This window comes from Mustela putorius, unplaced genomic scaffold, assembly GCF_011764305.1.
Source record: "Mustela putorius furo isolate JIRA1106 unplaced genomic scaffold, ASM1176430v1.1 tig00003836_pilon_pilon_pilon, whole genome shotgun sequence".
NCBI classification, from domain to species: Eukaryota; Metazoa; Chordata; class Mammalia; order Carnivora; family Mustelidae; genus Mustela; species Mustela putorius.
Genome location: NW_025421989.1, coordinates 11504802 through 11525459, shown reverse-complemented (window position 1 = coordinate 11525459; position 20658 = coordinate 11504802). Strand labels below are relative to the sequence as shown.

General features: G+C 54.9%; 1 protein-coding gene across 1 annotated transcript in view; it reads left to right on the top strand.

Moving 5' to 3' along the window:
* Positions 1–20658, top strand: part of PIR (pirin) — a 131981-nt gene that overhangs the window by 32025 nt on the left and 79298 nt on the right. The window contains exons 4-5 of the mRNA XM_004758968.3: positions 7013–7084; positions 11777–11911. Coding sequence (XP_004759025.2) covers positions 7013–7084; positions 11777–11911 — 207 coding nt within the window. The remainder of the gene's footprint in view (positions 1–7012; positions 7085–11776; positions 11912–20658) is intronic.

The following is a 20658-nucleotide window of genomic DNA, read 5'->3' as shown; positions in this document are numbered from 1 at the left end:
TAGGACAGGCGGGAAAGCTGCCTGCTACATTCCATCCCATTATCCCTAGATCCCGGGCTTGGTGTCTGCGGCCGGACCCTGGGCCCCGGTAGCTCTCCATAAAGAAACAAACACATGCTTGAAGACTCTGCACAAGGGCAAGGGCAATTACCGCTTCTCCAGGTAGTGAGGGCTCCATGAGTGGAAGGGAGCAAGCTGAGACGAGTCACCTGTGCACAGTGACTGAAGGCCAGAGAACATACGTGTGTATGTATGGACGGATGCCCATGGCCTTCGTGTGCTGAGAATAAGGGCTTCCATGGGCTCTCAGAGACATCAATCCTAGACTCCGCCTCCTGCAGTTCTAGGTTCCGCCCCCTGCTGGTAAGCTCTGCCCACTTTTTTGCCAGAGCCGGCCCTCCCAGGACTGTGTTCCCCTCCCGGGGCGTGGCCCACAGTTAATGGCAAGCCCCTGTGGGGATCCAAAAGCTCCCCTACCTCCACTACCTGAGCTACCTCAGCTACCTTAGCTACCTCCGCTGGACTTAGGGCACAGGTGGCACTGCTTGTTCCCATTGCCTTTCAGCTTTCTCCCTTTCGGAGCTTGTTTTTGCCTTCGTCGCTTGCACTTTCTGCGTCACTTCCCCGATAAATATTTGGCCTTCACTCCTAGTCTCGGGATTTCCGTGGCAGAAGCCAAGCTAGGACAGACGGGAAGGCTGCCTGTCACGTTCCATCGCTTCATCCCTGGATCCCGGTCTTAGTGTCTGGGGGCGGTCCCCGGGCCCCTGGTAGCTCTCCATAAAGAAATAAACACATGCTTGAAGACTCTGCACAAGGGCAAGGGCAATTACCGCTTCTCCAGGTAGTGAGGGCTCCATGAGCAGAAGGGGGCAAGCTGAGAATCGTGACCTGTGCACAGTTATTGGGCGCCAGAGAGCATTTGTGTGTATCTATGGACAGATGCCCTTGGCCTCCAAGTGCTGTGAATATGGGCTACCCCCGGCTCTCAGAGGCAATTATCCTAGACTCTCCCTCCTGCAGTCCTAGGCTCCGCCCTGTACCGCTAGGCTCCGCCTCCTTCTGCCAGAGCCTCCTCTCCCAGGAATGTGCTCCCTCCTGGGGCGTGGCCCACAGTTAATGGCTAGCCACTGGGAGGTTAGAAATGCTCCCCTACCTCAGCTACCTGGGCTACCTGGCTACCTCGGCTGCATTTGGGGCATCTCTGAAGGTTCATCCCGCGCTGGAGCTCTGTGTCCGAACTGCACTGCTGCTTGGCTTCTCCCCAAGCCCAGTCATGTGCTTCCTCCCTAAGGTGTCCCTCCCGAGAGTGCTCCCGGTCTGGAGCTCAGTCTAAGATTCAGGGACGCCAAAGAGAGGACTAGGGTTCTTCCATCAGTGTGAGAGACGGGTCTGATGCTTTCAGTTCAAGTAAGGAAGCGTGCGCAGCTTTTAGGGTCCTGGAAATGGTTTCAGCTATTGTCGTTGTCGCTTTAGATGCTTCCCACGAGGCTGGGGGGGGTCCCTGAGAGCAGCCCTTGTGAGGTGCCCCGCTTAGTCCCCGTGACATCATTGCCCCACCCGCAGAATGTTAGAGGCTGGGTTCCATTGCCTTCTTGTTGGTCTGCTGTGTGCAGTGGATGACCTTGGGCCTTGGCATTCTGCAGGCCGAGAACCCTTGCGCCAAAGAGCAGGCCCAGGGCCTCCAGCTGTGGGTAAATTTGCAAAGCTCAGAGAAAGTGGTGGAGCCTCAGTCCCAGGAGCTGAAGAGTAAAGAAATCCCCAAACCCAGGCAGGATGGTGTGACGGTTGCCGTCATATCTGGAGAAGCACTAGGAGTAAAAGTGAGCCATGCGGTTTCGTGTTTGGGAAAGCCGCCTGTGCGGTCACGTGAGACTGGCCCCAGTGGGATCCCCGGGCCTGCAGGGGATCCCAGCTCGTACCCGCGGGTGGCCTTGCTTTAGAGGTGTCAGAAGTGATGGAACCCAAGGGAACCCAGAATTCCTTTTTTTTTTTTTTTTTGGTAACATGCAAACCCCATAGAGTTAGGGAAATTTCTAGAAAGCAAGCACATATAAAAATTGTGGTCAAAAAGCAGGCCTTTGAGAGAGCAGCACGCAAAGCAACTCTAGTCCCTGATGATTTATTTAAATCATTTATGCCCAGCTGAGGAAGGAAAGCACACTACTACCTCACATAAAGGTTTTTTTTTAATGGAACATTTATTTAACCCACACATGCCATACCCTGTACATTCTTCTCAACTCCCACTTTATAATATTTAGGATTTGGGTCCCACCTATTTACCCAAGGAAGGACAATGGAGTCTACAGTTCATGGACACATTTGTGGTAGGAAAAGGGGGTGGCTCCAGTCCCGAGTTCGTGAGCTGTCCGGGAGAACTGCGGGCAGGTTGGCGATGGTTCGAGGTAACGCGAGCTGGGTGGTGAGCCGGGTCGTGTGGTCTCTTAGGTGGCGTTTCCCAGAAGGAGACCCTTTGAGCTGGGAATTCCCGTGTGGGAGATTGTAAAGGAAGCGCCCCTACAGAACAGAAAAGGAAGGGGGGAAGGAAGCCAGCCAGGGTGACCCCTCGGGCGAAGTCCCGAAGAGGACAGGGACTCAGGGACTCGGAAAGGTTCAGTGCGCCTTCAGGTAATCCTGACCCACCTGGGGCAAGGGAGCTGGGCTCTCATGTTCTTACTTGAAGTCTTACCTAACAGCCTTTGAGTTTGGGCTGGGGGCACAGAAATGGTTAAAAGAGTTACTCCGTGGGGCCGGGGGGGGGGGCCCTGGGTGGCTGAGTCGTTAAGCGCCTTTGCTGGGGTCATGATCCCGTGATCCTGGGATCCAGCCCCGTGGGCCCCTGGTAGCTCTCCATAAAGAAACAAATGTTGAAGACTCTGCACAAGAGCAAGGGCAATACCCGCTTCTCCAGGTAGTGAGGACTCCATGAGCGGAAGGGAGCAAGCTGAGACGAGACACCTGTGCACAGTGACTGAAGGCCAGAGAACATCCGTGTGTATCTATGGACGGATGTCCATGGCCTCCAGGTGCTGTGAATATGGGCTACCCGGGGCTCTCAGTGGCATCAATCCTAGACTCCGCCTCTTGCTATTGTAGGCCCCGCCCCTGCTGATATGCTCCAACCCCTCCTGACAGAGCAGCCTCTTCCAGGACTGTGCTCCCCTCATGGGGCGTGGCCCACAGTTAATGGCTAGCCCCTGTGGGGATCAAAAAGCTCCCCTACCTAGCTACCTGGGGTACCTCGGCTACCTCAGCTACCTCGGCTGGACTTGGGGCACATGTGGCACTGCTTGTTCCCACCCCCTTTCAGCTTTCTCCCTTTCTGAGCTGGCTTTTGACTTTGTCGCTTGTGCTTTCTGCAGCACTTACCCGATAAATATTTGGCCTTCACTCCTAGTCTCGGGATTTCCGTGGCAGAAGCCAAGCTAGGGCAGGCGGGAAAGCTGCCTGCACGTCCCATCGCTTCATCCCTGGATCCCGGCCTTGGTGTCTGCGGCCCGGCCCTGGGACCCTGGTAGCTCTCCATAAAGAAACAAACACATGCTTGAAGACTCTGCACAAGGGCAAGGGCAATTACCGCTTCTCCAAGTAGTGAGGGCTCCATGAGTGGAAGGGAGCAAGCTGAGACGAGTCACCTGTGCACAGTGATGAAGGCCAGAGAACATCCGTGTGTATCTATGGACGGATGCCCATGGCCTTCAGGTGCTGTGAATAAGGACTTCCATGGGCTCTCAGTGGCATCTATCCTAGACTCCAACTCTTGCTGTTCTAGGCTCCGCCCCCTGCTGATAAGCTCCGCCCCTTCCTGCCAAAGCTCGCCCTCTCAGGACTGCGCTCCCCACCCTGGGGCGTGGCCCACAGTTAAGGACTAGCACTTGTGGTGATCCAAAAGCTCCCCTGCCTCCGCTACCTCGGCTGGACTTGGGGCACAGGTGGCACCTGCTTGTTCCCACCGCCTTTCAGCACTTGCTTTCTGAGCTTGCTTTTGCCTTCGTCGCTTGTGCTTTCTGTGGCACCTCCTCGGTAAATACTTGGCCTTCACTCCTAGTCCCGGGATTTCCGTGGCAGAAGCCAAGCTAGGGCAGGCGGGAAAGCTGCCTGCCACGTTCCATCGCTCCATCCCTGGATCCTGGCCTTGGTGTCTGCGGCCGGGCCCTGGGCTCCTGGTAGCTCTCCTTGAAACAAACAAATGCTTGAAGACTGCACAGCAGCAAGGGCAATTCCCGCTTCTCCAGGTAGTGAGGGCTCCATGAGTGGAAGGGAGCAAACTGAGACGAGTCACCTGTGCACAGTGACTTGATGCCATTGAGCATCCGTGTGTATCTATGGACGGATGCTCATGGCCTCCAGGTGCTGTGAATATGGAGTACCACAGGCTCTCAGAGGCAACAATCCTAGACTCCGCCTTCTGCCTTCCTATGCTCTGCCCCTGCAGATAAGCTCCGCCCCCTCCTGCCAGAGTCTCCTCTCCCAGAACTGTGCTCACCCCCGGGGCGTGTCCCACAGTTGATGGCTAGGCCCTCTGGGGATCAAAAAGCTCCCCTACCTCCCCTACCTGAGCTACCTTGGCTACCCTGGCTACCTCGGCTAGACTTGGGGTACAGGTGGCACCTGCTTGTTCCCACCGCCTTTCAGCTTTCTCCCTTTCTGAGCTTGCTTTTGCCTTCGTCGCTTGCGCTTTCTGCGGCACTTCGCGGATAAATACTTGGCCTTCACTCCTAGTCCCGGGATTTCCGTGGCAGAAGCCAAGCTAGGGCAGGCGGGAAAGCTGCCTGCCATGTTTCATCGCTTAATCCCTGGATCCTGGGCTTAGTGTCTAGGGCCGGTCCCTGGGCCCCTGGTAGCTCTCCTTAAAGAAACAAACAAATGCTTAAAGACTGCACAGCAGCAAGGGCAATTCCCGCTTCTCCAGGTAGTGAGGGCTCCATGAGTGGAAGGGAGCAAGCTGAGACGAGTCACCTGTGCACAGTGACTTGATGCCATTGAGCATCCGTGTGTATCTATGGACGGATGCCCATGGCCTTCAGGTGCTGTGAATAAGGACTTCCATGGGCTCTCAGTGGCATCTATCCTAGACTCCAACTCTTGCTGTTCTAGGCTCCGCCCCCTGCTGATAAGCTCCGCCCCTTCCTGCCAAAGCTCGCCCTCTCAGGACTGCGCTCCCCACCCTGGGGCGTGGCCCACAGTTAAGGACTAGCACTTGTGGTGATCCAAAAGCTCCCCTGCCTCCGCTACCTCGGCTGGACTTGGGGCACAGGTGGCACCTGCTTGTTCCCACCGCCTTTCAGCACTTGCTTTCTGAGCTTGCTTTTGCCTCCGTCGCTTGTGCTTTCTGTGGCACCTCCTCGGTAAATACTTGGCCTTCACTCCTAGTCCCGGGATTTCCGTGGCAGAAGCCAAGCTAGGGCAGGCGGGAAAGCTGCCTGCCACGTTCCATCGCTCCATCCCTGGATCCTGGCCTTGGTGTCTGCGGCCGGGCCCTGGGCCCCTGGTAGCTCTCCTTGAAACAAACAAATGCTTGAAGACTGCACAGCAGCAAGGGCAATTCCCGCTTCTCCAGGTAGTGAGGGCTCCATGAGTGGAAGGGAGCAAACTGAGACGAGTCACCTGTGCACAGTGACTTGATGCCATTGAGCATCCGTGTGTATCTATGGACGGATGCTCATGGCCTCCAGGTGCTGTGAATATGGAGTACCACAGGCTCTCAGAGGCAACAATCCTAGACTCCGCCTTCTGCCTTCCTATGCTCTGCCCCTGCAGATAAGCTCCGCCCCCTCCTGCCAGAGTCTCCTCTCCCAGGACTGTGCTCACCCCCGGGGCGTGTCCCACAGTTGATGGCTAGGCCCTCTGGGGATCAAAAAGCTCCCCTACCTCCCCTACCTGGGCTACCTTGGCTACCCTGGCTACCTCGGCTAGACTTGGGGTACAGGTGGCACCTGCTTGTTCCCACCGCCTTTCAGCTTTCTCCCTTTCTGAGCTTGCTTTTGCCTTCGTCGCTTGCGCTTTCTGCGGCACTTCGCGGATAAATACTTGGCCTTCACTCCTAGTCCCGGGATTTCCGTGGCAGAAGCCAAACTAGGACAGGCGGGAAAGCTGCCTGCCATGTTTCATCGTGTAATCCCTGGATCCTGGGCTTAGTGTCTAGGGCCGGTCCCTGGGCCCCTGGTAGCTCTCCTTAAAGAAACAAACAAATGCTTGAAGACTCTGCACAACCGCAAGGGCAATTCCCGATTTTCCAGGTAGTGCGGACTCCAAGAGCGGAAGGAAGCAAGCTGAGTCACCTGTGCACAGTGACTGGCCGCCAGAGAGCATCTGTGTGTATCTATGGACTGATGCCCATGGCTTCCAGGTGCTGTGAATAAGGACCACCACTGGCTCCAGAGGCTTCAATCCTAGACTCCGCCTCCTGCCGTCCTAGGCTCCGCCCCGTCTTGCTAGACTCTGCCCCCTCCTGCCAGAGCATCCGCAGCCAGGACTGAGCTCCCTAAGGGGGCGTGGCCCACAGTTAAGGACCAGCCCCTGTAGGGATAGAAATGCTCCCCCACCTCCCCTACCTTGGATACCTGGGCTACCTGGGCTACCTCGGCTGCATTTGGGGCATCTCTGAAGGTTCATCCCGCGCTGGAGCTCTGTGTCCGAACTGCATTGCTGCTTGGCTCTCCCCAAGCCCAGTCATGTGCTTCTTCCCTAATGTGTACCTCCCGAGAGTGCTCCCCTCTGGGAGCTCAGTCTAAGATTCGGGACGCCAAAGAGAGGATTAGGGTTCTTCCATTTGTGTGATTCATGCCTAATGCTTTGAGTGCACGTGAGGAAGAGTGCGCAGCATTCAGGATCCTGGAAATGGCTTCAGCTATTGTCTTTGTTGCTTTGGTTGCTCCCCACGAGGCTGGGGGGTCCCTGAGAGCAGCCCTAGTGCGGTGCCCCACTTAGTCCCCGTGATATCATTGCCCTACCCGCAGAATGTTAGAGGCTGGGTTCCATTGTCTTCTTATTGGTCTGCTGTTTGCAGTGGATGACCTTGGGCCGTGGCATTCTGCAGTCCAAGATGCCTTGCTCCGAAGAGCCCGCCCCCGGCCTCCAGGTGTGAGTAAATTTGTGAAGCTCAGAGAAGGTGATGGAGGGAGCCACTGTACCAGGAGTTGAAGAGTAAAGAAATCCCCAAACCCAGGCAGGATGGTGTGACGATTGCCGTCCTTTCTAGAGAATCCCTGGGAGTAAAGGTGAGTCGCTTGGTTCGGTGTTTGGGAAAGCCACCGTGTGCGGTCACATGAAGCTGGCCCTAGTGGGGTCCCCGGGCCTGCCAGTGGATCCCACCTTGTATCCCATGGGTGGCCTTGCTTTAGGGGTAGTAGAAGTAGTGCAACCCAGGGAAACCCAGAATTATTCTTTTTTTTTTTTTTTTTTGCAACATGCAAACCCCATACTGTTAGGGAAATTTCTAGAAAGCAAGCTCATATAAAAAAATGTGGTCAAAAAGCAGGCCTTTGAGAGACCAACACCCAAACCAACTCCAGTCCCTGAAGATTTATTTACATCATTTATGCCCAGATGAGGAAAGAAAGCACACAACTACCCCATAGAAAGGTTATTTTTTTAATGGAACATTTATTTAACCCACACATGCCATACCCTGTACATTCTTCTCAACTCCCACTTTATAAATTTAGGATTTGGGTCCCACCTATTTACCCAAGGAAGGACAATGGAGTCTACAGTTCATGGACACATTTGTGGTAGGATAAGGGGGTGGCTCCAGTCCCGTGTTCGAGAGCTGTCCGGGAGAACTGCGGGCAGGTTGGCGATGGTTCGAGGTAACGCGAGCTGGGTGGTGAGCCGGGTCGTGTGGTGGCATTTCCCAGAGGCAGACCCTTTGAGCTGGGAATTCCTGTGTGGGTGACTGAAAAGGAAGCGCCCCTACAGAACAGCAAAAGGAAGTAGGGAAGGAAGCCTGGCAGGGTGTCCCCTCGGGCGAAGTCCCAAAGAGGTAGGGACTCAGGGACTCGGAAAGGTTCAGTGCGCCTTCATGTAATCCTGATCCATTCGGGGAAAGGGATCTGGGCTCTCCTGTTCCTACTCGAAGTCTTACCTAACGGCCATTGAGTTTGGACTGGGGGCACAGAAATGCTTAAAACAGTTACTCTGTGGGGCCGGGGGTTGCCTGGGTGGCTCAGTCGTTAGGTGCCTTCGACTTGGGTCTTGATCCCACGGTCCTGGAATGGAGCCACCATCAGGCTCCCTTCTCAGCGGGAAGCCTGCTTCTCCCTCTCCAGCTCCCCCAGCTTGTGTTCCTTCTCTTGCTTTGTCTTTGTCATATTAATAAATACAGTCTTAAATAATAATTTTTAAAAAAGGACATTCAAAGGACATCCCAGAACGTACGCACAGGTAGGCAGCTGAATTCAGACAGATGCCTAGTGACTCATTCTCTTTCCTGGGCTACTTTTTATTCTGGGTTTTTAGGGTTCTGGGGTCCTAGGGACTTCCCTTCAGGGGATACGAGATTCATGGTGGCCATCAAGAGATTTTGCCCTCATCACGCCAACCAAAGCACAAGGCTTTGGCCAGGCACGTATATTGAAATGGCCCTTAAGATTTCATTTAGAGGGCGCCTGGGTGGCTCAGTGATTAAGCATCTGCCTTTGGATCAGGTCATGATCCCAGGGTCCTGGGATTGAGTGCAGAATCGGGCTCCCTGCTCAGCAGGGAGTCTTCTCCCCCCCCCCCCCACTTGAAGGATCTCTCTCTCTCAAACAAAAGAATAAAACCTTAAAAGAATAAGAGAACAGGGATTTAAAGATGTCAAGAAAGCTGTGCAGGGCCTCAGAGGTGGTCAATAGCAAGGTCGAAAAGAGAAATCTCTCCCCTTCCAAATCCGATGGGTGGGCTGACATAGTAAGAATGTTCCTGCCAAATTAGGTTATACCTAGAAAAGGATAAGCAAGGTATAAAAAGTAGATTGAAAACATGGACAGATAAATTGTGAACAAAAGAAAAAATGAATAGGATGCCAAGTCCTTGAGAACCCCAACAGCTGCCCTCAGAAGGAAGCGCGGTGGAGGGAATGCTGAGATCTTCATGTGTTGTTGGAGCAGGACATAGATCACTGAGTATCTCCTGTCATCCGTGGATGGCATGTATTTTAGGCTGTGTGGATCCTGTGGTCCCAGATGTGGTCAGCACTGCGTCCTGCCTTCACAGCGCGAGCCGACAGACAGCGTGTCACTGAATGGGCATGTCTCTGGGTCAGTAGATGTTATGTACAGAATCAAGCGGCGGGCTAGATTTGGCCCCTGGGCTGTCGTATGCAGACCCCTGTACTAGAAGGTGTCATCGGTCTGGTCAAATGGAAGATGGAAGTCTATTCAGATTTAGTGCCAGAAAACTCTCTGCTCTGTGCTGGCCTTGCAGATCTGGGAACAGATATTGCCTGTTCTGGTCTGAGTCTTTTTACCTGCTGTTCCCCTGGATGGACTCCCGTTCCTCTCGCCCTTCCCCGGGTCACTTCGTATTCCCTGTCTGGGTCCGAGCCTGAAGGTTCTCGGCCCTCGGGTCAGCTGGCTGGAAGAGGCGGGCCATTTCATGGGCTCTCACAGATGCCAGTGCCAAGTACAATCCGATGCCAGTAGATTATGTGTCTAATTGTCTAAGGATTTCCCTCCGCTAGAGGGCCTTGAGGAAGAAGCTCTTGGTGGCCTGCACCTTGGCCCTGTGCCCCACGCCCGGGTCCAGATGGCAGCAGTCCCCGCGCGCACTCAGCTGCCATCTCCCGTGCCGCTGCTCTGCCAGTGGCTCTCCCTGCAGCCGGGTGTGCTGGGCACTGGACACCCCCAGAGGAATTCTTGTCAAAGAGGGATGGGAGTTGGTGGTAAAGCCGTTAGCTTCCCCTCTCCTCCGTGCACCCACCTGCAGATTGCCCCCCACTCCGCGAGCCCCGAGTGATCCAGGATGGCACCTGCTGCTTCCCACCCCCTTTCAGAATTCTCCCTTTCTGAGCTGGCTGTTGCCTTCTTCGCTTGTGCTTTCTGAGGCACTTCACTCCTAGTCTCGGATTTCTGTGGCAGAACCCAAGTTAGGACAGGCGAGAAAGCTGCCTTCCACGTTTCATCACTTCATTCCTGGACCCGGGCTTGGTGTCTGGGGTGGGCCCCTTGGCCCCTGGTAGCTCTCCATAAAGAAACAAACAAATGCTTGAAGACTCTGCACGAGGGCAAGGGCTATTCCTGCTTCTCCAGGTAGTGAGGGCTCCATGAGCGGAAGGGAGCAAGCTGAGAATCCTCACCTGTGCACAGTGAGTGGATGCCTAGGGTTTTCCGTGTGTATCTATGGACGGATGCCCATGGCCTCCAGGTGCTGTGAATAAGGGCTACCAGGGAGCTCTCAGAGGCATCAATCATAGACTCCGCCTCCTGCCGTCCTAGGCTTCGCCCTGTCCTGCTAGGCTCCCCATCCTGCTGCCAGAGCCCCCTCTCCCAGGACTGTGCTCCCCCCGCTAGGGCGTAGCCCACAGTTAATGGCTAGCCCCTGTGGGGATTGAAAAGCTCCCCACCTCCGCTACCTGGGGCACCTCGGCTACCTCAGCTACCTCGGCTGGACTTGGGGCACTGGTGGCACCTGCTTGTTCCCACCCCCTTTCAGCTTTCTTCCTTTCTGAGCTGGCTTTTGCCTTGGTCACTTGCGCTTTCTGCGGCACTTCCCCGCTAAATACTTGGCCTTCACTCCTAGTCTCGGGATTTCCGTGGCAGAAGCCAAGCTAGGGCAGGCGGGAAGGCTGCCTGCACGTCCCATCGCTCCATCCCTGGATCCTGGCCTTAGTGTTTGGGGCTGTCCCCGGGCCCCTGGTAGCTCTCCATAAAGAAACAAACACATGCTTGAAGACTCTGCACAACGGCAAGGGCAATTGCCACTTCTCCGGGTAGTGAGGGCTCCATGAGCAGAAGGGAGCAAGCTGAGACGATTCTCCTGTGCACGGTGACTGGCAGCATAGAGCATCTGTGTGTATCTATGGACAGATGCCCTTGGCCTCCAGGTGCTGTGAATATGGGCTACCCCGGGCTCTCAGAGGCAATTATCCTAGACTCTCCCTCCTGCAGTCCTAGGCTCCGCCCTGTACCGCTAGGCTCCGCCTCCTTCTGCCAGAACAGTCTCTCCCAGGACTGTGCTCCCTCCTGGGGCGTGGCCCACAGTTAAAGGCTAGCCGCTGTGGTGTTAGAAATGCTCCCCTACTTCGGCTACCTTGGCTACCTCGGCTACCTGGGCTACCTGGGCTACCTCGGCTGCATTTGGGCCATCTCTGAAGGTTCATCCCGCGCTGGAGCTCTGTGTCGGAACTGCATTGCTACTTGGCTTCTCCCCAAGCCCAGTCATGTGCTTCCTCCCTAAGGTGTCCCTCGCGAGAGTGCTCCCGGTCTGGAGCTCAGTCTAAGATTCAGGGTCGCCAAAGAGAGGACTAGGGTTCTTCCATTTGTGTGAGAGTCGGGTCTGATGCTTTCAGTTCGTGTGAGGAAGCGTGCGCAGCTTTTAGGGTCCTGGAAATGGCTTCAGTTATTGTCTTTATCGCTTTTGATGCTCCCCACGAGGCTGGGGGGGTCCCTGAGAGCAGCCCTTGTGAGGTGCCCCGCTTAGTCCCCGTGACATCGTTGCCCCAGTTGCAGAATGTTAGAGGCTGGGTTCCATTGCCTTCTTGTTGGTCTGCTGTGTGCAATGGATGACCTTGGGCCTTGGCATTCTGTAGGCCGGGAGCCCTTGCTCCAAAGAGCGGGCCCACGGCCTCCAGCTGTGGGTAAATTTGCAAAGCTCAGAGAAGGTGATGGAGCCTCAGTCCCAGGAGCTGAAGAGTAAAGAAATCCCCAAACCTAGGCAGGATGGTGTGACGGTTGCCGTCATATCTGGAGAAGCACTAGGAGTAAAGGTGAGTCGCGCGGTTCCTTGTATAGGTAAGCTGCCGTGTGCGGTCTCGTGAGACTGGCCCTAGTGGGTTCCCCGGGCCTGCAGGGGATCCCAGCTCGTACCCACGGGTGGACTTGCTTTAGAGGTGTCAGAAGTACGGAACCCAAGGGAACCCAGAATTCCTCTTTTTTTTTTTGTGCAATATACAAACCCCATATTTTTAAGGAGATTTCAGGAAAGCAAGCTCATATAAAATTTGTGGTCAGAAAGCAGGCCTTTGAGAGACCTGCACCCAAACCAACTCCAGTCCCTGATGATTTATTTAAATCATTTATGCTCAGCTGAGGAAGGAGAGCACACTACTACCTCACATAAAAGGTTTTTTTTTTTTTTAATAGAACATTTATTTAACCCACACTTGCCCATCCCCTGTACAGTCTTCTCAACTCCCTCTTTATAATATTTAGGATTTGGGTCCCACGTATATACCCAAGGAAGGACAATGGAGTCTACAGTTCATGGACACATTTGTGGGTAGGAGAAGGGGGTGGGTCCAGTCCCGTGTTCGAGAGCTGTCCGGGAGAACTGCGGGCAGGTTTGCGATGGTTCGAGGTAAGGGCCAGCTGGGTGGTGAGCCGGGTCATGTGGTCTCTTAGGTGGTGTTTTCCCAGAGGCAGACCCTTTGAGCTGGGAATTCCTGTGTGGGTGATTGTAAAGGAAGCGCTCCTACAGAAGAGCAAAACGAAGGAGGGAAGGAAGCCAGCCAGGGTGTCCCCTCGGGCGAAGTCCCGAAGAGCACAGGGACTCAGGGACTCGGAAACGTTCAGTGCGCCTTCAGGTAATCCTGACCCACCCGGGGCAAGGGATTGGGCTCTCATGTTCTTACTCGAAGTCTTACCTAACGGCCTTTGAGTTGGGCCTGGGGGCACAGAAATGGATAAAAGAGTTACTCCGTGAGGCTGGGGGTGGGGCACTGTGTGGCTGAGTCCTGAAGCGCCTTTGCTGGGGTCATGATCCCGCGATCCTGGGATCCAGCCCCGCATAGGGCTCCCTGTGCTCAGCGGGGAGTCTTCTCCCCCGCCCCACCCTTGAAGGCTCTCTCTCTCTCAAACAAATGAATAAAACCTTAAAGAAAAAATAAGAGAATGGGGATTTAAAGATGTCAAGCAAAGCTGTTCGGGGCCTCAGAGCTGGTCAAAAGCAAGTTCGAAAAGAGAAATCTCTCCCCTTCCAAATCCGATGGGTGGGCTGAATAGTAAGAACGTTCCTGCCAATTAGGTTATACCTAGAAAAGGATAAACAAGGTATGAAAAGTAGATTGAAAACATGGACAGATAAATTGTGAACAAAAGAGGAAAATGAATAGGATGCCAAGTCTTTGAGGACCCCAACAGCTGCCCTCAGAGGGAAGCGTGGTGGAGGGAATGCTGAGATCTCCATGTGTTGTTGGAGCAGGACATAGATCAGTGAGTATCTCCTGTCATCCGTGGATGGCATGTATTTTAGGCTGCGTGGATCCTGTGGTCCCAGATGTGGTCAGAACTGCGTCCTGCTTTCACAGCGCGAGCCGACAGACAGCGTGTCACTGAATGGGCATGTCTCTGGGTCAGTAGATGTTATGTACAGAATCAAGCGGCGGGCTAGATTTGGCCCCTGGGCTGTCGTATGCAGAACCCTGTACTAGAAGGTGTCATCGGTCTGGTCAAATAGAAGATGGAAGTCTATTCAGATTTAGTGCCAGAAAACTCTCTGCTCTGTGCTGGCCTTGCAGATCTGGGTACAGATATTGCCTGTTCTGGTCTCAGAGTGTTTTCACCTGCTGTTCCCTCTGGATGGACTCCCGTTCCTCTTGCCCTTCCCCGGGTCACTTCGTATTCCCTGTCTGGGTCTGAGCCTGAAGGTTCTCGGCCCTCGGGTCAGCTGGCTGGAAGAGGCAGGCCATATCATGGGCTCTCACAGATGCCCGTGGTGCCCCCTCACTCACCCCAGTGCCAAGTACAATCCGATGCCATAGATTATGTGTCTAATTCTCTAAGGATTTCCCTCTGCTAGAGGGCCTTGAGGAAGAAGCTCTTGGTGGCCTGCACCTTGGCCCTGTGCCCCACGCCCGGGTCCAGGTGGCAGCAGTCCCCGCGCGCACGCGGCTGCCATCTCCCGCGCCGCTGCTCTGCCAGTGGCTCTCCCTGCAGCCGGGTGTGCTGGGCACTGGACACCACCAGAGGAATTCTTGTCAAAGAGGGATGGGAGTTGGTGGTAAAGCCGTTAGCTTCCCCTCTCCTCCGTGCACCCACCTGCAGATTGCCCCCCACTCCGCGAGCCCCGAGTGATCCAGGATGGCACCTGCTGCTTCCCACCCCCTTTCAGAATTCTCCCTTTCTGAGCTGGCTGTTGCCTTCTTCGCTTGTGCTTTCTGAGGCACTTCACTCCTAGTCTCGGGATTTCTGTGGCAGAACCCAAGTTAGGACAGGCGAGAAAGCTGCCTTCCACGTTTCATCACTTCATTCCTGGACCCGGGCTTGGTGTCTGGGGTGGGCCCCTTGGCCCCTGGTAGCTCTCCATAAAGAAACAAACAAATGCTTGAAGACTCTGCACGAGGGCAAGGGCTATTCCTGCTTCTCCAGGTAGTGAGGGCTCCATGAGCGGAAGGGAGCAAGCTGAGAATCCTCACCTGTGCACAGTGAGTGGATGCCTAGGGTTTTCCGTGTGTATCTATGGACGGATGCCCATGGCCTCCAGGTGCTGTGAATAAGGGCTACCAGGGAGCTCTCAGAGGCATCAATCATAGACTCCGCCTCCTGCTGCGTCCTAGGCTCCGCCCTGTCCTGCTAGGCTCCCCATCCTGCTGCCAGAGCCCCCTCTCCCAGGACTGTGCTCCCCCCCCCGCTAGGGCGTAGCCCACAGTTAATGGCTAGCCCCTGTGGGGATTGAAAAGCTCCCCACCTCCGCTACCTGGGGCACCTCGGCTACCTCAGCTACCTCGGCTGGACTTGGGGCACTGGTGGCACCTGCTTGTTCCCACCCCCTTTCAGCTTTCTCCCTTTCTGAGCTGGCTTTTGCTTTGGTCGCTTGCGCTTTCTGCGGCACTTCCCCGCTAAATACTTGGCCTTCACTCCTAGTCTCGGGATTTCCGTGGCAGAAGCCAAGCTAGGGCAGGCGGGAAGGCTGCCTGCACGTCCCATCGCTTCATCCCTGGATCCTGGCCTTAGTGTTTGGGGCTGTCCCCGGGCCCCTGGTAGCTCTCCATAAAGAAACAAACACATGCTTGAAGACTCTGCACAACGGCAAGGGCAATTGCCACTTCTTCTCGGGTAGTGAGGGCTCCATGAGCAGAAGGGAGCAAGCTGAGACGATTCTCCTGTGCACGGTGACTGGCAGCATAGAGCATCTGTGTGTATCTATGGACAGATGCCCTTGGCCTCCAGGTGCTGTGAATATGGGCTACCCCGGGCTCTCAGAGGCAATTATCCTAGACTCTCCCTCCTGCAGTCCTAGGCTCCGCCCTGTACCGCTAGGCTCCGCCTCCTTCTGCCAGAACAGTCTCTCCCAGGACTGTGCTCCCTCCTGGGGCGTGGCCCACAGTTAAAGGCTAGCCGCTGTGGTGTTAGAAATGCTCCCCTACTTCGGCTACCTTGGCTACCTCGGCTACCTGGGCTACCTGGGCTACCTCGGCTGCATTTGGGCCATCTCTGAAGGTTCATCCCGCGCTGGAGCTCTGTGTCGGAACTGCATTGCTACTTGGCTTCTCCCCAAGCCCAGTCATGTGCTTCCTCCCTAAGGTGTCCCTCGCGAGAGTGCTCCCGGTCTGGAGCTCAGTCTAAGATTCAGGGTCGCCAAAGAGAGGACTAGGGTTCTTCCATTTGTGTGAGAGTCGGGGTCTGATGCTTTCAGTTTCGTGTGAGGAAGCGTGCGCAGCTTTTAGGGTCCTGGAAATGGCTTCAGTTATTGTCTTTATCGCTTTGATGCTCCCCATGAGGCTGGTGGGGGGTTTCCTGGGCGCATAATGTTAGAGGCTCGATTCCATTGCCTTCTTGTTGGTCTGCTGTGTGCAATGGATGACCTTGGGCCTTGGCATTCTGTAGGCCGAGAACCCTTGCTTCAAAGAGCGTTCCCACGGCCTCCAGCTGTGGGTAAATTTGCAAAGCTCAGAGAAGGTGATGGAGCCTCAGTCCCAGGAGCTGAAGAGTAAAGAAATCCCCAAACCTAGGCAGGATGGTGTGACGGTTGCCGTCATATCTGGAGAAGCACTAGGAGTAAAGGTGAGTCGCGCGGTTCCTTGTATAGGTAAGCTGCCGTGTGCGGGTCTCGTGAGACTGGCCCTAGTGGGTTCCCCGGGCCTGCAGGGGATCCCAGCTCGTACCCACGGGTGGACTTGCTTTAGAGGTGTCAGAAGTACGGAACCCAAGGGAACCCAGAATTCCTCTTTTTTTTTTTTGTGCAATATACAAACCCCATATTTTTAAGGAGATTTCAGGAAAGCAAGCTCATATAAAATTTGTGGTCAGAAAGCAGGCCTTTGAGAGACCTGCACCCACCCAAACCAACTCCAGTCCCTGATGATTTATTTAAATCATTTATGCTCAGCTGAGGAAGGAGAGCACACTACTACCTCACATAAAAGGTTTTTTTTTTTTTATAGAACATTTATTTAACCCACACTTGCCATCCCCCTGTACAGTCTTCTCAACTCCCTCTTTATAATATTTAGGATTTGGGTCCCACGTATATACCCAAGGAAGGACAATGGAGTCTACAGTTCATGGACACATTTTGTGGTAGGAGAAGGGGGTGGTCCAGTCCCGTGTTCGAGAGCTGTCCGGGAGAACTGCGGGCAGGTTTGCGATGGTTCGAGGTAAGGGCCAGCTGGGTGGTGAGCCGGGTCATGTGGTCTCTTAGGTGGTGTTTCCCAGAGGCAGACCCTTTGAGCTGGGAATTCCTGTGTGGGTGATTGTAAAGGAAGCGCTCCTACAGAAGAGCAAAACGAAGGAGGGAAGGAAGCCAGCCAGGGTGTCCCCTCGGGCGAAGTCCCGAAGAGCACAGGGACTCAGGGACTCGGAAACGTTCAGTGCGCCTTCAGGTAATCCTGACCCACCCGGGGCAAGGGATTGGGCTCTCATGTTCTTACTCGAAGTCTTACCTAACGGCCTTTGAGTTGGGCCTGGGGGCACAGAAATGGATAAAAGAGTTACTCCGTGAGGCTGGGGGTGGGGCACTGTGTGGCTGAGTCCTGAAGCGCCTTTGCTGGGGTCATGATCCCGCGATCCTGGGATCCAGCCCCGCATAGGGCTCCCTGCTCAGCGGGGAGTCTTCTCCCCCGCCCCACCCTTGAAGGCTCTCTCTCTCTCAAACAAATGAATAAAACCTTAAAGAAAAAATAAGAGAATGGGGATTTAAAGATGTCAAGCAAAGCTGTTCGGGGCCTCAGAGCTGGTCAAAAGCAAGTTCGAAAAGAGAAATCTCTCCCCTTCCAAATCCGATGGGTGGGCTGAATAGTAAGAACGTTCCTGCCAATTAGGTTATACCTAGAAAAGGATAAACAAGGTATGAAAAGTAGATTGAAAACATGGACAGATAAATTGTGAACAAAAGAGGAAAATGAATAGGATGCCAAGTCTTTGAGGACCCCAACAGCTGCCCTCAGAGGGAAGCGTGGTGGAGGGAATGCTGAGATCTCCATGTGTTGTTGGAGCAGGACATAGATCAGTGAGTATCTCCTGTCATCCGTGGATGGCATGTATTTTAGGCTGCGTGGATCCTGTGGTCCCAGATGTGGTCAGAACTGCGTCCTGCTTTCACAGCGCGAGCCGACAGACAGCGTGTCACTGAATGGGCATGTCTCTGGGTCAGTAGATGTTATGTACAGAATCAAGCGGCGGGCTAGATTTGGCCCCTGGGCTGTCGTATGCAGAACCCCTGTACTAGAAGGTGTCATCGGTCTGGTCAAATAGAAGATGGAAGTCTATTCAGATTTAGTGCCAGAAAACTCTCTGCTCTGTGCTGGCCTTGCAGATCTGGGTACAGATATTGCCTGTTCTGGTCTCAGAGTGTTTTTCACCTGCTGTTCCCTCTGGATGGACTCCCGTTCCTCTTGCCCTTCCCCGGGTCACTTCGTATTCCCTGTCTGGGTCTGAGCCTGAAGGTTCTCGGCCCTCGGGTCAGCTGGCTGGAAGAGGCAGGCCATATCATGGGCTCTCACAGATGCCCGTGGTGCCCCCTCACTCACCCCAGTGCCAAGTACAATCCGATGCCATAGATTATGTGTCTAATTCTCTAAGGATTTCCCTCTGCTAGAGGGCCTTGAGGAAGAAGCTCTTGGTGGCCTGCACCTTGGCCCTGTGCCCCACGCCCGGGTCCAGGTGGCAGCAGTCCCCCGCGCGCACGCGGCTGCCATCTCCCGCGCCGCTGCTCTGCCAGTGGCTCTCCCTGCAGCCGGGTGTGCTGGGCACTGGACACCACCAGAGGAATTCTTGTCAAAGAGGGATGGGAGTTGGTGGTAAAGCCGTTAGCTTCCCCTCTCCTCCGTGCACCCACCTGCAGATTGCCCCCCACTCCGCGAGCCCCGAGTGATCCAGGATGGCACCTGCTGCTTCCCACCCCCCCTTTCAGAATTCTCCCTTTCTGAGCTGGCTGTTGCCTTCTTCGCTTGCGCTTTCTGAGGCACTTCACTCCTAGTCTCGGGATTTCTGTGGCAGAACCCAAGTTAGGACAGGCGAGAAAGCTGCCTTCCACGTTTCATCACTTCATTCCTGGACCCGGGCTTGGTGTCTGGGGTGGGCCCCTTGGCCCCTGGTAGCTCTCCATAAAGAAACAAACAAATGCTTGAAGACTCTGCACGAGGGCAAGGGCTATTCCTGCTTCTCCAGGTAGTGAGGGCTCCATGAGCGGAAGGGAGCAAGCTGAGAATCCTCACCTGTGCACAGTGAGTGGATGCCTAGGGTTTTCCGTGTGTATCTATGGACGGATGCCCATGGCCTCCAGGTGCTGTGAATAAGGGCTACCAGGGAGCTCTCAGAGGCATCAATCATAGACTCCGCCTCCTGCCGTCCTAGGCTCCGCCCTGTCCTGCTAGGCTCCCCATCCTGCTGCCAGAGCCCCCTCTCCCAGGACTGTGCTCCCCCCGCTAGGGCGTAGCCCACAGTTAATGGCTAGCCCCTGTGGGGATTGAAAAGCTCCCCACCTCCGCTACCTGGGGCACCTCGGCTACCTCAGCTACCTCGGCTGGACTTGGGGCACTGGTGGCACCTGCTTGTTCCCACCCCCTTTCAGCTTTCTCCCTTTCTGAGCTGGCTTTTGCTTTGGTCGCTTGCGCTTTCTGCGGCACTTCCCCGCTAAATACTTGGCCTTCACTCCTAGTCTCGGGATTTCCGTGGCAGAAGCCAAGCTAGGGCAGGCGGGAAGGCTGCCTGCACGTCCCATCGCTTCATCCCTGGATCCTGGCCTTAGTGTTTGGGGCTGTCCCCGGGCCCCTGGTAGCTCTCCATAAAGAAACAAACACATGCTTGAAGACTCTGCACAACGGCAAGGGCAATTGCCACTTCTCCGGGTAGTGAGGGCTCCATGAGCAGAAGGGAGCAAGCTGAGACGATTCTCCTGTGCACGGTGACTGGCAGCATAGAGCATCTGTGTGTATCTATGGACAGATGCCCTTGGCCTCCAGGTGCTGTGAATATGGGCTACCCCGGGCTCTCAGAGGCAATTAGCCTAGACTCTCCCCTCCTGCAGTCCTAGGCTCCGCCCTGTACCGCTAGGCTCCGCCTCCTTCTGCCAGAACAGTCTCTCCCAGGACTGTGCTCCCTCCTGGGGCGTGGCCCACAGTTAAAGGCTAGCCGCTGTGGTGTTAGAAATGCTCCCCTACTTCGGCTACCTTGGCTACCTCGGCTACCTGGGCTACCTGGGCTACCTCGGCTGCATTTGGGCCATCTCTGAAGGTTCATCCCGCGCTGGAGCTCTGTGTCGGAACTGCATTGCTACTTGGCTTCTCCCCAAGCCCAGTCATGTGCTTCCTCCCTAAGGTGTCCCTCGCGAGAGTGCTCCCGGTCTGGAGCTCAGTCTAAGATTCAGGGTCGCCAAAGAGAGGACTAGGGTTCTTCCATTTGTGTGAGAGTCGGGTCTGATGCTTTCAGTTCGTGTGAGGAAGCGTGCGCAGCTTTTAGGGTCCTGGAAATGGCTTCAGTTATTGTCTTTATCGCTTTGATGCTCCCCATGAGGCTGGTGGGGGGTTTCCTGGGCGCATAATGTTAGAGGCTCGATTCCATTGCCTTCTTGTTGGTCTGCTGTGTGCAATGGATGACCTTGGGCCTTGGCATTCTGTAGGCCGAGAACCCTTGCTTCAAAGAGCGTTCCCACGGCCTCCAGCTGTGGGTAAATTTGCAAAGCTCAGAGAAGGTGATGGAGCCTCAGTCCCAGGAGCTGAAGAGTAAAGAAATCCCCAAACCTAGGCAGGATGGTGTGACGGTTGCCGTCATATCTGGAGAAGCACTAGGAGTAAAGGTGAGTCGCGCGGTTCCTTGTATAGGTAAGCTGCCGTGTGCGGTCTCGTGAGACTGGCCCTAGTGGGTTCCCCGGGCCTGCAGGGGATCCCAGCTCGTACCCACGGGTGGACTTGCTTTAGAGGTGTCAGAAGTACGGAACCCAAGGGAACCCAGAATTCCTCTTTTTTTTTTTGTGCAATATACAAACCCCATATTTTTAAGGAGATTTCAGGAAAGCAAGCTCATATAAAATTTGTGGTCAGAAAGCAGGCCTTTGAGAGACCTGCACCCAAACCAACTC